Source organism: Physella acuta, unplaced genomic scaffold, assembly GCF_028476545.2.
Source record: "Physella acuta isolate Inbredline_101_S28 unplaced genomic scaffold, ASM2847654v3 ptg001126l, whole genome shotgun sequence".
Classification (NCBI taxonomy): domain Eukaryota; kingdom Metazoa; phylum Mollusca; class Gastropoda; family Physidae; genus Physella; species Physella acuta.
In genome coordinates, this window is record NW_026732643.1 from 238,443 (window position 1) to 255,169 (window position 16,727).

General features: G+C 34.3%; 1 protein-coding gene across 9 annotated transcripts in view; it reads left to right on the plus strand.

Annotated features, from left to right (window-relative positions):
• The window catches only part of LOC131956063 (muscle-specific protein 300 kDa), a 163,076-nt gene that overhangs the window by 51,385 nt on the left and 94,964 nt on the right, over positions 1-16,727 (plus strand). For 6 of the 9 annotated variants that reach the window (XM_059320425.1, XM_059320424.1, XM_059320433.1 and 3 more), the window contains 34 exons: positions 22-174; positions 322-486; positions 880-888; positions 1,692-1,733; positions 2,843-3,007; positions 3,092-3,250; positions 3,335-3,487; positions 3,669-3,833; positions 4,387-4,713; positions 4,875-5,027; positions 5,349-5,513; positions 5,690-5,870; positions 5,956-6,101; positions 6,233-6,385; positions 6,564-6,728; positions 6,889-7,044; positions 7,183-7,350; positions 7,468-7,620; positions 7,733-7,897; positions 8,049-8,213; positions 8,316-8,477; positions 8,701-8,853; positions 8,976-9,140; positions 9,223-9,387; positions 9,479-9,640; positions 9,939-10,079; positions 10,180-10,344; positions 10,751-11,077; positions 11,190-11,342; positions 11,538-11,702; positions 12,299-12,625; positions 12,796-12,948; positions 13,055-13,222; positions 13,542-13,718. In XM_059320425.1, coding sequence (XP_059176408.1) covers positions 22-174; positions 322-486; positions 880-888; positions 1,692-1,733; positions 2,843-3,007; positions 3,092-3,250; positions 3,335-3,487; positions 3,669-3,833; positions 4,387-4,713; positions 4,875-5,027; positions 5,349-5,513; positions 5,690-5,870; positions 5,956-6,101; positions 6,233-6,385; positions 6,564-6,728; positions 6,889-7,044; positions 7,183-7,350; positions 7,468-7,620; positions 7,733-7,897; positions 8,049-8,213; positions 8,316-8,477; positions 8,701-8,853; positions 8,976-9,140; positions 9,223-9,387; positions 9,479-9,640; positions 9,939-10,079; positions 10,180-10,344; positions 10,751-11,077; positions 11,190-11,342; positions 11,538-11,702; positions 12,299-12,625; positions 12,796-12,948; positions 13,055-13,222; positions 13,542-13,718 — 5,691 coding nt within the window. The remainder of the gene's footprint in view (positions 1-21; positions 175-321; positions 487-879; positions 889-1,691; positions 1,734-2,842; positions 3,008-3,091; positions 3,251-3,334; positions 3,488-3,668; positions 3,834-4,386; positions 4,714-4,874; positions 5,028-5,348; positions 5,514-5,689; positions 5,871-5,955; positions 6,102-6,232; positions 6,386-6,563; positions 6,729-6,888; positions 7,045-7,182; positions 7,351-7,467; positions 7,621-7,732; positions 7,898-8,048; positions 8,214-8,315; positions 8,478-8,700; positions 8,854-8,975; positions 9,141-9,222; positions 9,388-9,478; positions 9,641-9,938; positions 10,080-10,179; positions 10,345-10,750; positions 11,078-11,189; positions 11,343-11,537; positions 11,703-12,298; positions 12,626-12,795; positions 12,949-13,054; positions 13,223-13,541; positions 13,719-16,727) is intronic. The other 3 variants (XM_059320429.1, XM_059320427.1, XM_059320430.1) reach the window with 3 other exon arrangements.

The following is a 16,727-nucleotide window of genomic DNA, read 5'->3' on the forward strand; positions in this document are numbered from 1 at the left end:
GCACACACTGTCTCTTACTAGGCCCTCCAACAAGACGTCACGTCCTACCAGAGGGTTATTGAGAGCATCAGTGAGAAAGCTTCTAGCCTTGTCCAGACCAACAGTGACCGGGAGCTGTCCAAATTTATTTCACAGACAGGAACTCGTTACAAGAAACTCTGTGCCTGTGCCAAGGTATAAACCAGCTTTTTTTGGACCAGCTTTTTAAATAGAAGTCAAGGAATGGAACATTTTTGTTACAGTTTCTTTTTATTACTTTATATATATGATAAATTGTGTTTCCACCACTCTTTACTTGAGCTAAAATTTTAATTTCTACAGGAGAGAGTTAGCCTGTATGAGGATTATGTCAGTGAACATCAACAATACAGTGATATGTACAATGCATGTGTTGACTGGTTGAACGCCATTCGTGAAAAGTTGTCTTCATGCTCGGATGTTTCAGGAGATAGGAATGCTATCCAGAGTCGGCTTGACAAAATACAGGTAATGTTAATTGGATATATTTGTGTGGCATCATTATGTCGACTGTACGTAATAAGTATAGTAATGTTGTTATAGTACAAAACTGATATGAATTGCATGAATACTTGGTATAACAGAATAGTTGAACTTTGTGATGTTAGGATATTTCTTCTGCATTAATGTTAGTTTATATTGTAGTCCAACACACAATAACATTTAAAACAAAGTAATCTAGCAGCTTTTTTCCTCCTACTATCTTGCACACTGTATCACTTAGTCACCACTCTCATATTTCTGTCTGCCATAAACATCTGAAAACTTACGTATTATTTACCAATCAAATCTGTTTGATGAAACTTAAGCCAATGAAATTCTATTACTATTTTTTTTTAATTTAATTTATATTTCATACAGAAACATTGTGTAAGTGTATTTTATTTGTAGAGAATCTTCTTGTGACTTATAGCATTGTTGAAATACACCAAGTAGAGTCAGACACATTTTTATAGATTGGTTCCTGTTATCTTTTTGATTAGAATTTTCTAGTTTTGTAGCTAATTTGTGCTCTTAAAAAAAAATATTAGTGAGTGGAGATTTTAACAGCTGTTTTTTTAAACCAATACTTAAATGAAATCTAAAAAATTTCTCCCTATGAAATAATTTAAAAATAATTATAATTGAGTTCTACTGATAGTGCCTCATTTTTTGAAAGTACATTAAATAGTTACTTACTGTTATTAATTAGAATTAGTTTTCACAATAATAGTTTTAAATGCCTTCTGCAGTTTTTGACATAGCTTAGGGTGTGAAAGCATTTTGCCAGATAGTTTTCAGCGGTAGCCTTTTAAATAGCTTTTTTGTGTTGCCAGCTAGTTACTTTTTATAAAAAGTTTTTAAAAGATGTTACTCTGTTCTTGAGCATGTAATAGCTGCACAAGTTTTTAAAATATTTTTATGTTATAGACTGCTTAATCATGAATAGTGTCCTTCAATCACCTTTATATTTATCCGTTATATTCTAATTAGCATGGGTAGTTTTCCATCACTCCATTTTTTGTACTTGCTTCATACATGTGGATTTAATACTAGCCAGACAAAGTGTAATCCAAAGCAGGTTACTGGTAGCTGCATAATATTTCAAATCTCTTTTCTTAAACATCAGTTTCCAATACAACAAGGTCTAATATATTTATCAAACTAAATGAATGTACTCTCTGTTTTATCAGAGCCCCCTAAACACATCAGATAGATTATTTTCAAATGTGCAAGTGAGTATTTTATCAAAGGAAAATTTACTGATTTCATCTATAAACAGCTGATGATGGTGCTATAAACAAACTGTTTCACTTCATAAATAATAGATTCACATTTAGGATTCTATTTAATAAAACCCACTAAACAGGGGTCTCTTAGCAAATTTCATTAACCATATAATAAACTTAATTTAGAAATTTGGAACAAAAATGATTTGATAAAAAGACTATTTTAAAACAAAACAATTAATTAGATTACACAAATAACTTTTTCATCAAATGGGTTTTCAAAGAAATTTTGAGACCACAGCTGGTACAGGAACATGTCTGCTAGTATTTAAGCACCTTAATTTGGATAGTCAGCATTCTATTTGTTTGAGGCCCCTGTTTTCATGCTTTGAGTTGATGCTTTTTTATTGCACTAAACACAATTACAGATTCTAATGCAGTAGAATACATCATAGGGCTACAGTGTAATTTTTTTTATTACACCTTTTGAAACTATCAATATTATGTAGGTCTACCATGAATTACTTTAAAATTCAGTTAAATAATAAGACGTAGCTGTTTGTATCTAAAGCCAACTTTTAAACACATTATTTTTCTCCATTTTATATTCTCATTTTATATATAGCAATAGCATAAATCTATGCTAAAACTATAATTATTAGTGTTTTAAAACCATTTTCTTTTTGAATGTGTACTAGCCTAATTTTTGTTATCACTTTATTTACAACTGTGTGGTTTTATCTCACTTTATTACCTTGAACTGTATTACAAAATTGAAATTCATCAGTCTTAGATATTTTTTTGGTCAGTTGTTTACATAAAGTTTTGAAATTCATGCATTATTACTCTCAGGTTACAAAAAGGTAGCATAAAAAGTATTTTAACTTTGTCATTTGTTTTATAAAGGTTATCCTGATTGCTGAATATTATTACCCCAATTGTTGTTATAAATGCATTTTTATTGTTACATGCAAAATTAATGTTAAGTATTTTAAATTAGAATAAATTTTAAGTGAAAATGTTATCAGATTTACACTTCAGTTAAGCTTCACTTAATAGATTAGCAAAAGCAATTGTGACCTTGAAATCCTGATCAATATGTTGCATTGATGCAGGATATTCTGACAACAAAGATGGAAGGCGAACCTAAGGTTAAGGAAGTGATTGAGTTGGCTGATCAGGTCCTCCCACACACTGCAGCACAAGGTAGGGAGGTCATCACAAGAGACACAGAGGCACTAAAGGCTGAATGGGAGGCTTTTATCAAAGCTATGGCTAAGGTGATTTGTTTATTCTCACATCTTTTGATTTCTTCACCTAGCTAATGTCCATGTATCTGTACTGATCATTTTCTCTCCCCACAGACAAAGAAGGATCTTGAAGCTTGTATGAGTCAATGGAAAGGTTTTGAAAACTATTATGAATCTTGCTCCACATGGCTAAAAGATCTAGAAACTCGGCTCAGAGACATTGATCTGAAGGCAACACTCCCGGAGAAGCAAAACCAGCTGGAGAGGCTGAAGGTAGAACACAGTATCATATGTTAATTTTGATGAATTAACATAGAATCATCAATATCACTTTACTGTCATCATTGTTCATTCCAGGCACTGCAAGGGGAGGTAGCAAGTCACCAAAGAGATTTAGATTCCTTAAGTGATGCTGCCCAAGATCTGGTTAGACTCAGTGCAGATTCTCGAGTCATAAGTCAGGCATCTCAGTTGACAACAAAGCACCAGACAGCCCAAATCAATATTAAGGTAAAGATTTTTAAATATTTGTCTGACATTTGTTGTGATTCAAGTGTTATATCTGTTGGTATAAACTTGCCAGGAGCCCAAATCAATATTAAGGTAAAGAAATCACCCTCCCTGGTTTTTAAATATTTGTCTGACATTTGTTGTGATTCAAGTGTTATATCTGTTGGTATAAACTTGCCAGGAGCTGTGTCGTAGGTGGGAGCAGTATGTGCAAGATCACAAGGCCTACATTCAACTCTTTGACCAGTGCCGAACATGGGTGACTCAGATGAAGAAAAAAGTCTCTAATGTTGTAGACACCAGTGGTGATAAAAGAACAGTTCAAGACAGGCTAGGCTTAGTACAGGTAATCATGAGCTCCTGTTTCTTGGTTTAGTACTTTTATTTAATTGATGTTTTGCTGCAAAAGTTAAGCAGGATTGTTTACTTGTACAGTTTTGCCCCTAATTTTAAAATTTGTACACTCAGGCTACAGCATTATGATTAAGCCGATGTGATTATGCTTTTGCTTCTGTAAAAATTTTAATAAATAGAGGTTTCAGTCATAAACTAAGCAAGAATAGTTATTTATGAAATCATCAGGAGGTAAAACAGCCATTACAGTAACTTACTATGAGTCGAACTGTACTAGTTACGTATTTTTAAAATTTCAAATTGTTTTGTACGGACTGCCGATCTGAGCTAAGGTGTGTAATATCGCTTTATCAGTGTCTCAGGGCATGGAGATTTAAGACTCAGACCGATAAAGTGGTACCGCAGGTTCAAAGAGTTAAAATAGTTATAGACATATCCTATTATTTGGGAAAATCAATGATTTTGTTACTGAAAATGTTTTGGGGTGGTAGGCAGCGCTGGTTAAGGAGTCATTACAAAATGTGACTAGTGCATTCTTTATGTAGGAACTTCTAAATGAGAAAGAGGAAGGCATCCACATGCTGCAAGTTGCTTTAGATAACCTGCAGATGGTCCTACCCAATACTTCAGTTCCTGGGCGGGACAACTTGAGACGGGACATGCAGATGTTACAGCAAGAATATGACATTTTGTCTGCTGATCTTAACGATGCCAAGACCCAGCTGGATGGCACACTGGCTCAATGGACAATGTATGATGACAGCATTGAGCAGCTGCAAAGATGGCTCAGAGACCTGGAAGCACAGATGGAGTCTGATGCACAGAAACAAAATACACTTCAAGAGAAAAAGTTACAACTGGAGAGAGTAAAGGTTGGTTCAGGAAATTTTTAAAATGTTTAACTTTTTTTCTGTTTGTGTTGTGCTATACAATGAGCTGTTTCATTTAGAACAACTGGAGTGAGTTTCAATGTCATTTATCTTATACAATAACACAAAAATTACTCTCTGTCACTGAACAATTGATCTCCTAGGTTCTACAACTGAACATCTCCAGCCAACAAAGCACCATAGATAATCTGAATGAAAAAGCCTTGACCTTGAAAAAGAACAGCCGTGATGGTAACTTGGGAGGTCAGATATCTCAAGTCATCAGCAGATTTGAGCAGCTGGTGAAGAGAGCTAAGGTAAAAATTATACAAACCGTTCTTTTTAAAGTAGTTTCAACACTACCATACTTAATTATAATCAGCATTATAAAACTTTATCCCTTACATGGTAAATTATATGTGTATCATTTTTATGTTGGCAATGTTTACACATAAAAATATTCTTTAGAATATGTTTATGTCTTCAACATCAGAACTTTTAGGTAAGCATTTTCATTTTGACTGGGTTTTTTGTGTGTCCTAAAACACAGTAAAGCTATGTACAATGAAATCAGTTTTATCACAGTAACAATATGATCCTACAAAGTTAACACACCCATTTCGACAAATATATTCTAGGAACTAAATGAACAATGTGAGAAAAATTTGAGAGACCATCAGATCTACAGAGACACCTATATGGACACATCTGAATGGCTGGGTGCAGCCATGGAAAAACTTAGCATGTGCAGCGATACTCGTGGGGATAGACATGCCATTGAGGCACAGCTTAGTAAAGTTGAGGTAAGATTTACTTTTATAGAGGCACAGCTTAGTAAAGTTGAGGTAAGATTTACTTTTATAGAAGCACAGCTCTTTAAAACTCTTTATGTGGAGTTGCAATCTTAACAAAATCTTGCAAAAATTAAAAACTGAAAACACTGAACATACATTTTTTTCACCATGGTATTTTTTTCCAGGAAATAATGTTGACAAGTGATGCAGGTAAACAGAAACTGGCTGAAGCACAACAGAAAGGTAAACTTGTTATCCCTGAAACGTCCAGCCATGGCCAAGATCTGATTCGCGAGGAACTGACCATGTTGACCAATGATTTTGAGGCCTTTGAAGCTGACTTAAGTGACCTAACTGAAACATTATGTAAGTTTTTCTTTTCATTTCTAGGCATCTTCCTTCTTCTACTGTGAGCCAAATGCTTACACAATGTATTACTGTCTATTTTTAGCAACACTGAAAGACCAGTGGACTTCTTATGAAATATTCTATGAGGAGCTGAGCCATTGGATCAAGGACACAGAAAACAGTATAAAGACTGAGTCGGACCTAAGGGCTACTCTTGACCAGAAACTTCGTCAATTAAACAATCATAAGGTTTTCTTAATTTATTGCATAGTGTGGTTTACTCCAGTTACTTTTTTTATGTTTGTTTCTATTTTCTCAAGATTATAAGCATATTTTATTAATGTAATTTTCTAACCTTATTACCATTTCCTTATTACCAGTCTGCTCATGAAGACATACTTAGACAACAAGAGTCATTTAATAAACTGGCAGAGAAGGCAAGAATTCTTATCCAGTCTTCCACAGATGGGAGAGTTTCAACACAGTTACACCAGCTCAGCACCAGATATGCTGCCCTCATCACTTTCTCTAAAGTAAACCTCTTACATTACATACTTTGTACACTATAATATGGTATAGAAATATTTTTAAAAAATCATAAATTGACATCTAGATTTCTATAAAATGATTAATTATGCAAATATGTATTGTGCAAAAAAGAGATAAATTTTCATATTTGAAATTAAGTTGCTTCTCTTCCCAACCACACAGGATCTGTTGAAAAGGTATGAGCAGACAGTCCAGGAACATGACCATTACAGTGAGGCTTACACCAGAGCAAGATCTTGGCTAAAAGAAACGCGTGTTAGGCTGTCAGTGTGTGCTGACACATCAGGTGATCGATACACAGTCCAGAGCCAGCTGGAAAAGCTGCAGGTTAATATCTTTATTTTTATTGTTCTTAGTGCTGCTGTTGTAGAATTTTATCATTTAATTGAATTTTTCTTGATTTATATGGAAAGATTGTTTGATTTGTTACTATATAATTATCTTTAAGTTATGTTTTATAAAATTGTTTAATGGTTTTATTATTCAGGAGTTTTTTGTGATCAAAGAGGAAGGACAAATATTTTTGCATTCTGCAATAACTTGGGGAGAAAAAACTATGGGCAATACCTCAGTTGAAGGGAGAGAAGTCATCAGAAATGAGCTAAATCAGTTACAGATAGAATGGGATCATTTGATTTCTGAAGTAAATTGTTTTTATTTATTTTAAAATTTCCATAAGATGGATAAAAAATATTTCTTTAGTATAACATGAGTGTCTATGTGCTAGAAATGTAATTAGAAAATGTTACCACAAATGTCTTCATGTTTCAATTGTGACCAGGTAACAGACACCAAAGTGCTGTTAGAATCTTGTTTGCTGCAGTGGAGTGATTACAATGTGTCACATGACCAAGTCTTGAAGTGGTTGAAAGACATGGAGAAGCGCTTGCGGGAGACAACACCTAAAGGAGATCTAGGGGAGAAGAAGGCAGAGCTGCAGAGAATTAAAGTGAGAAAAATAAACGATTCCACATTTTTAAATATGGAGTCTTCAAAAGTTTAAATATTTATGTTTTCCATCCACAAATGGGTAGCTAAAACAACAAACTGTTGCTTCTGTCCTAAGGGTCTGTACCAAGATATAGTCTCTTATGAGCAAATGGTAGAGTCAGTTTCCTCTAAAGCAACAGATCTAGCGGAGAAAAGCCCAGCCAATAGAGCAACCATAGATACGTCTCAGATACAAGGCAGATATGTCAGTGTGAAGGAACAAGCCAAGGTAAGCTTGAGTGTCAGCACTGTTTTCTCCCTTGTTAAGGACTGTTTAGTTAATAACTGGAACATTTTAAGACAGCTTGTCATAAAGAAAACTCCGCCATTTAATCTCTCAGGAGTTGCTGGCTCGCAGTGAGCAAAATGTTGCACACCATCAGGACTTCATTGACAGCTGCAACAGTTTTGCATCATGGTTACGCACAGCTACAGAGAAGCTTGCCACTTGCTCAGACACATATGGTGAAAAATCAGCAATAGAGAGTAAAGTTGACAGAGCAAAGGTGAAATGAGTATTCAATTTGTTTTAACTAAATAATGATTTTTTTTCCACGTCAAAGCTAATTTCTCACAACTGGAGTCCTGTATTCACATTAGTCTTTGCAGACCCTATTTGCTACCTGTATTTATGCTACTTACTTTGTCTTTCAACAGTCTTTGCTGACGAACTTGAATGAAGGAGCTCAACGCCTATCTCATGCAGTTAAGGCAGGGGAAGCCACTCTTCCCAGTACATCAGCTTCTGGACAAACTAAAATTAGACAAGAGTTGCAAGCAATCAACAGAGAATTTGAAGAATTTCGCCTACATCTAGTTGAGGTAGATCTTTCTGGTTCTTCAATTTGTAAATATTTTCTGTCATCCTTTTGTAGTTGGTCTCTAGAAAGTTTTCCTTATCAAAATATTCATGTATTTTCTCAGGCCCAATCTGATTTAGAAATTTGCTTGACCCGGTGGAATGAGTTTGAGCAAAGCTACCAAGAATTCAGCAACTGGCTGAGGGTAGTGGAGGTGCTGCTCAGAAGTGAGCTGGATTTGAAAGCTACAGTAGAAGAGAAAAAACACCATTGGGAGGAGTATCAGGTACACTGGGGTGGGAGTACTTGGTACTGTTAGACACTATTTACTTGCTACAAACCTAAAATCTCTGGGACATTTAATTGATCATGCAGATTGAAAATGTGATTATTTTGTTAATTGTCAAACCACTTTGTGATGTTTTTTACATCTTATTTATTGAAAAATTACAGACATATATACCAGTTACATGAGTCAGTAAATGCAATGACCTTGCCATCTCTTCCAGCTTCACCTAGAAGAGGCTGTCTCCCACCAGTCTTCCCTAGACAGGGTCAGTGAAAAAGCCCACGCCTTGCTACAGACTAATGCTGATGCCAAGACATCCCATGCCATCACACAGCTAACCACTAGGTACCATGGTGTCATCGCTCTGGCTAAGGTATACATTTTTACCAAGCACACTTTTGATTATACTTATTTATAATAATTGATTTAAAAAGTGAAAGGATGCTACTAGATGCTAAACTGTAAAGTAAGTTTAATGTCATGATCTGTTTTCAGGATACAACTGTCCACCTAGAGTCTAACTACAACCACCACAGACTGTACAAACAAAACCATCACCTGTTCATAGATTGGCTAAGGGAGATCAAACAGAGACTACAAGTCATTCATGATGACAAGGGAACCAAGGAAACTGTCTACAGCAAGCTCAGAGAACTTGATGTAAGTCTATGCCGAAGTTTCAAGCCTAGATAAAACACAATATACAGGGTCACTGTTGTTACAGAGTTTTTGTTTTGTTCAGGAAATTCAAGGTGGGCTAGATCAAGGCCACACTATCCTCCGTACAGTCCTGGACAGCTGTGAGAAGACACTACCAAACACCAATCAGAGGGGAGTTCATGTTTTAAGGGGGGAGGCTGACAGTGCCAAGCTGGAATATGAAAATGTGCTCACACAAGTTTCTCAGGTATGCCACACTTGTTACAGTAGTTTATGGTAAACAAAAAAGTTTCATTGCAACCGAAGTTAGGACATATTATTTTTATTTTGATCTGAAGGTAAAACGCAGCCTTGACAGTGCCCTAAACCACTGGTCAGACTTTGATGACCTGTACCAGCCAATGCTGGACTGGCTAACAGATCTAGAGCTCAGGCTTGGCTCTAGTCCAGAGTTTAAAACTGATCTTCCTGAGAAACGCTCAAGTCTTGAAAGATATAGAGTAAGCCAAATGTGTATCATCCCAAACAATAGAAGAACCTACGTGTATGATCTCATACTATATGAGTCAGCTAAGAATATCATCCCATACCTTAGCAACAAGTTATGTATATCATCCTAAAACATTGATCTAAGTATACCACTCTGTTTCATAGAAGTAAGCTAAGTATATTATCTCATCCCATAGAGCAGAAAGTGAAGAGTTTATAATACATGAAGTGTATCTACCCAATTAAATTGAAAAGAAAAAAAAAAGAACTTTTAGCATGAATTATTGCAACAGCTTCTCACTGTTTCAGGCTCTGTACTCAGATATAATTGCCCATAAGGAACAACTGAACAGGCTTGAAGAAAAGGCTGGGCAAGTGAAAGATGGTCTACCCAAATCAAAAATAGCAGAAATCAAGTCCAGGTTTTCAGTTCTACTTGATCATGCCAAGGTGAGTGTCATGTTAACTCACAATTCTTCACTTAACACCAGTTACATTTTCCCAATGATTTAACAATGTGTGTCATCTACACAAAACACTTGTGTTCCAGGAATATGTTGGCCATGTTGAAGAGCAAGTGGTAAGTCATGAAGAATACAGAAAGTCCTACATTGGCTGCCTAGACTGGCTGGCCAACACCAAACATAGATTACAACGTCTGGCTGATTATTCTGGTGACAAGAGAACACTTCAAGATCGACTGCATCAAATTAGGGTAACTTTCTTTTCTATTTTATATTTTTATTCATATGACAGTGTTGATTGCAACACATAAAAAACAGAATGTAGAGCTCTCAAAGCGTTGCAACTTTTTTACTTAAGAAACAACAATGACAATATGCTCTAGATCAGGGGTCTCCAAACTTTTCAGTCCGAGGGCAGCATTAACTATAAAATTTCAGTTAGGGGGCCAGTTTCTTCCAGGCATGTCTTTGATTTTTCTGGGCAAAGTTCCTCAGCCATCACCAACAGTTTTTTTCCGTGGACAAAAAGATCTCCGCGGGCCGGATGAGAGGACCTCGCGGGCCGCATCCGGCCCACAGGCCGTAGTTTGGAGACCCCTGCTCTAGATAATCAATAAATATAATTTTGATTTAAGAATTTTTTATTCTAATATGAAGGAGCTGAAATCAGAACTGACCCAAGGGCAAACAATGCTGAACCACACAGCCTCTCTAGGAGAAAAAGTTTGTCTGACAACATCACCTCGTGGGCAGGACTTGATTCATAGGGAGGTGGAAAGTCTGCGGGATGACTGGAAATCTTTCTCTGCAGCTTTTGGTGATGTTGAGCACAACCTAGAGGTGAGCATTTCTCACTGGATGCAGCTGGATGAAGAACACCTCAACTTTTCCAGCTGGCTGGAAAGGATGGAAGCCCGTGTCAGGAGTTGTCTGGAAACAAAGGCCAACCAGACAAGGAAACGGAGCCAATTACAGGAAGGGGAGGTCAGTATCCATTTTTTAAACATACCCATTTGTTTAAGTTGTAGTTTACAGCTTTAATAATTTGTAATTAATAAACTAATACAGTAATTACAATGTCTTAAATAAATTCCAGGACCTTTATGACGAAATCCTAGGCCACAAATCAGAACTGAACCGTGTGAAAGATAAAGGCGAATCTATTGCCCAGCGCAGCAGTGATATAAGGGTCTCAAACAACCTTATGCAGCTCTCAAATAAATACCAGTCTCTTTGTTCACTGGCTAAGGTAGAGAGCATATTTCTTGTCTGTAAACTGTGTGGATATCCATGGCTGCAGTTTTTCCTTCAACACTTTCTTTTATCTTTTCTTTAATGAATGTCTAAGTGTTGTTAATCTAGCAGAGCTCCATAAATATCTATTTTAGTTTTGCATTGTTCCTTCTAGAGTACCCAGCAAAAAAATAATTTTATCTTTGCTCAGACTACTGTGGCCAAACTCCGAGAATATGTCAATGACCACAGACTGTATGATGAGGCCTTGGACTCGGCTGCATCATGGTTAAAACAAATGAAGAAACGTGTACATGCTTGCAGTGACAGTTCTGGGGACTGGCATACTATACAGGACAGAATAGAAGATATCAAAGTTTGTGCATATTATTCACTTTTTAGACTTTCTTTTTCTGCTTAGATGAATTTCTCACCTTTTCAATGAACAAATAAATTATTTTATTTCTCTTAAATAAAAGTTTGCTATTGCTAAATTCTTCTAGAATTTAAGACCATGTCATTGAAAATAATAATTATGCTAATATAATTTAACACTTTTGGCCTTACCTTATTTTGCTCTCTATTTGCATATTTTTTAATATTCAGTTTTTTTTTCTGTGGTCAGCATTTAGAGTTTTCATGTTAGATGATTAAGACTAGCTACATACGCTAAAACAATCTGTCAATTCTTATAATCTAAAAAGCAAAAGTAGGATTGACTATTCCTCTTTAAAAAATGTTCTGCCCAATACTTTGGTGAAAACTTTGTCTTGCATATGTAAATATAATTAGTGCTTGATGAAAAATCATACACATGGGAGCAAAATCAAAAAGTCTAATTTTGTCATGAATGGGCATGAGAGCAGAAAAATAGAAAAGTATGTAGCTGGGACAATAAGGATTTAAACTATTAAGAAAGCTGGAGCAAGAAATGTCAGTGTTTCACCAGAAATTGCTTTGCTCTATTTTCAGGATGTCACAGCAAGCATGGACATAGGACTTCAGAAAGTAAATTATGTTTGTGACCAAGCGGAGAAAATCCTCCCTCAAACTTCCCTGGAAGGTAAAAAACTAATTGAAGAACAAGTAACTGAGCTGACCAATGAGTGGGAGGAGCTAAACTCAGCCATAGGGGACTGTACTGCCATGTTGGAGGGGGTGCAGCAGAGATGGCACGAGTACGAGCAGTACTATGGCAGTCTGGTCAAGTGGGTGGCAGATCTAGAGAACTTCTTGAGGGGACCACCAGAAGCCTGCGCTCATCTGTCTGACAGGAAAACACAGCTTGATAAGTACAGGGTAATTAGAATTTATCTCATTTAGACAGAACAGTTTTCTCTCATTAATTATAAAACTATAATGTTTATTAGTCAGCTGATCCCACAAAAAAAATCGTGCAGTGTTTTTCAATTATTTGCTTGTTTTCTCTTGTTGATTTTGATCTCTACCAAGAAATGTTTCTTCTGCAGATGATATTGTCTGATATAGAGAGCCATCGCAGGCTGGTCAATGAACTGGCTGACAGGGTTGCTAATCTAGAAGCCCTCTGTGACAACCCTGAGGTTTCAGATTCTCTTTCTGACATTCAGAGCAGATACTCCAAAATTTTACACAGATCTAAGGTAAGTGACTGACAAGTTTGCTACTCACATAGAACAGAGACCTAACAATTATAATTGTTTGTTTAGATGGCACCACCTTCTATGCTTTGCATGTACAATTTTCTAGGAGCTGGTAGAAAGCCTTCAACATGGGTATGAGGAGCATCAGTCATTCTTTGAAGCTCAACAAGATTGTGAAAGGTGGCTGTACAGCATGTCATACAAACTTATGTCGCTGAACACCTTGCATACTACGACCATGGAGCTGACCAGCAGACAGATTGACAAGCACAAGGTAGTTGAAACCTGGGTTTTATTTTGGCTCATGGTAAACATGCACAAGTTATCAAAGTCAAGCACTTGCATTTGGCTTGTGATGATACTTACTTAGTAAATCGCACCATAAATAAATATCACCCTTAAATGTTACAGTGGGAAGTGGGTAGTCTTGTCATTTTTTTTAGTAATTCAGTCACATTATAGTTAAGTCAGTTTTCTCAGTCAGTCACAACTTATTCTAGTAACTTTTTTTATTAATTCAGTCACATTTTATGCTACTTCAGCCATGTATTACATCACATTATATTAACAGATAATATTTTATGTCCCTTCAGCTTATTTTAACTGAGATAGAAGATTATCGCCAGACCTTGGATGCTGTTTCACGTCTTGGCCAACAACTTATTGTAAACAACTCACGTGTACCTAACTTAGCAACCCAGGTGAACGCACACCTGACCAATCTTGAAGAAAGTTACTTAAATCTACAAACTACAGCACACCAGATTAGGGTGAGTATATTAATTACTCTAAATACTATAATTCACACAGCATAACATAGGGTGGCTTGAGATAGCACTTTTACACAACATAAGTTTATCAACATTGCAACTTATGGACACTTCACTATACACTGAAGAAAATAATAATAATACATTTGAAGTAAAAATGATGCTAAAAACAACATAATTTTTTATCAAAGTAGAATAATGTTTTTACTACATAGTAGAAATATCAAGATATACTTGCCTTGAGTATTATGCTATACATATATTTTTAGAAGCTAGCAAACATTGGTTTGATGTTTCATGTGTGAAAAGTATACAGCAGTAGATTTAAACATTTATAATTATGATTACAGTATAATAATAAAACTGTTTGTTACAAAAACTTTTGGAAAACAATAATTTTTTTTTAAATCTGGTTTTCTGCATATTTAAAAAAAAAGTATGCATCTAAGTCTTACACAAACTGCACAATTAATATTCTCATATTTTCTTTAACATATACCTTTCATAATTAAATACAAACTTTTATCCAAACTTAGACAAAACATTTACTCTGCTATATGTATGTTATGCAATAGACCATACATGATTGATTATAAACCTAATTTATCATGATTTGAAAACAGAGTTATCACAATGTTGCCATTGGTTTCTAGCCAAATATAAATTTTATCCTGCTTTTTGTAAATGTTTATTTTCATGTTAAAAAAATAACAGTCTTAGCCTTTAGCATGTTTTAGTATGTTAACAAACTTTGCTCTAGGTGCATCAGTGTCACCATCAGAGTAAAACTGCTAGATTTTATTAATTTATTTACCTTTCTGTCTGTCATTGTTCTTGTGAAAAATGACTTAAGTACAGTACATGTAGTAACTAAACTAATCAACTTTTTATTGTTTATTCTTAATATGACTTTCTACATTTTATTTGTGTTGAAGACTAGATTTTTGAAAAATATTATAGATTGTTGTAAAATTGCTTTTTAAAAAACAACTGATTTCTCATTAAAAATCAACAATGTCATTCTAATACAGATTTTTGTTTATTTAATAATTCCCCTATTTTAATAAAAAATATGTAGTAAATGAATTAAAATGCTTAAATTTTAAATCATAATTCCAATTTTAGATTTTATTTTTCAAATGTAGATTATCAAAAAGATTATAGGCTAAAAAAATTTATAGTAAGGTAATAACAGGATTACTCTGAAAAACTTGAAAATTTCCCATCCTTTTTACTTCTGACGTCATCTTCTGTTTAATTACCTCTAAAAACTTATGACATTTTTTTCCAATTTTTTGCAGATGACTAGTCTGGTGTCATATTCTCCAAACGTAATTTTACGCTATTTTTAAGTGCAGCCTTTAATGAAGTAGTAGAGCTAGAATTTTTGTAGCCTCATCAATTTATTATTCACAATTAAATAACTTGATAACATTTTTTGCACAATGACAACTTTTTGTAAGAAGATATTGTTTGTTATAACTAAAAGTTAAAACTTTATAGAGCTTTTAAATTATTTGTGCTTTTTTTGCTTCAAGTAGATTGAGTTAATAGCATCAGAAATAGTTTTATATTTGTACATGAATATATTCCCATGAAGACATTTAGCATTCCCTAGTACCCTGAACAGACTCTAGAGTCCTGCCTGAAATCATATAATCAAAAGACAGTCAATACACTCTCTATTATATGTATTCTGTTTGAGTAGCTTGATAGTTTTTTTCTAGAAATGTTTTCTTACTACATAATTTTAAAAAAAAATCTTAAAATTTTGTTCATGTTGTAATTTTTACTAACAACTTTGAACATTGTTATTTTGTTTGGTTATTTTTAGTAACTTGAGATTACCCATAAAAAAATATAAAAAGCAAGCTTTCTGCTATTTAATATAAGATGGTTTCTAATGTTTTATTATTGTAATTTATAGAGTGTTACAGCTATCAAAATATATTTATTATAACTATTTATTATCTGTTTGATGGTAGTTTAAAAAGTTTTTAAACTCATCCACTAAACTTATTGTGTCCGTCCACCATTCTGTAAACTCATCCACTACACTTATGGTGTCCGTCCAAAATACCAGTATTATATATAAGAACAAATGAATAAATGTTCTGCTAACTTCCATAGTAAGTAGTTTTTTAAATAATTGTTTATCAGCATCTTTGATTGTGCTTGTTATTCAGACTGTTTTATTAATTTATTTTATGTATGAAGAAAATGTGTATTTTATAATTTATGAATTTACATATATCAGTAGGTTATATGAGAACTGTGATACTGTGTATATTATATACTTTAATGCTATGGTTTTTTTTTACCAAGAACGCCAAAACAGCTGTATCTGTGATTATTTTTTAACATATTTTCTATGATTTTAAAATTTCTAACATATTTTGAATAAAATGTATTCAATGTTATAAGCTACTGCTTTTGTTTTACTTCAATGAAATCAGTCTTTTTTATTTTTGCTTGTTAGGGCAAACCAATGGCAACATTCTCATCCAATAAACCCATGTCCATTTTCCTAGTCATGGGTTTTTTAAGTGAGAACTTACTAAAAATTTATGATAACTTGATAAATTTCAGATTATGATGGCTAATAAAAAAATAAACACCCTCTCATATCTCATATAAAAAGCATTACTTTTTAAAAGTGTGTGAACTTATAAAATGTGTGACCACTGCATAAAGAACCTATTGCAAAATTTTGGTTTGTCCCTAATAATAAGCTGTTTGTGTTTCAACATAAAGTAAAAAAAGTAAACATGCAGCAAATTTATTTTTTGTTTAAGTCCCTTATACAAAAAGTTATCTAAAGTCATTTTAATACACAAACTTTGAATGGTTGTTCTAACAAAAGACAGCTACCTAATGATCCAAATCTTATCCCAAATTGTGTAATCATTTTAAGTTTCATTACATTTAAAAAAAAAAAGATTTTGCCTGCCAAATCTTTAAATTTTCACTAGGCTTACGTCCTACATATTGGATAATTAGGACTACAGG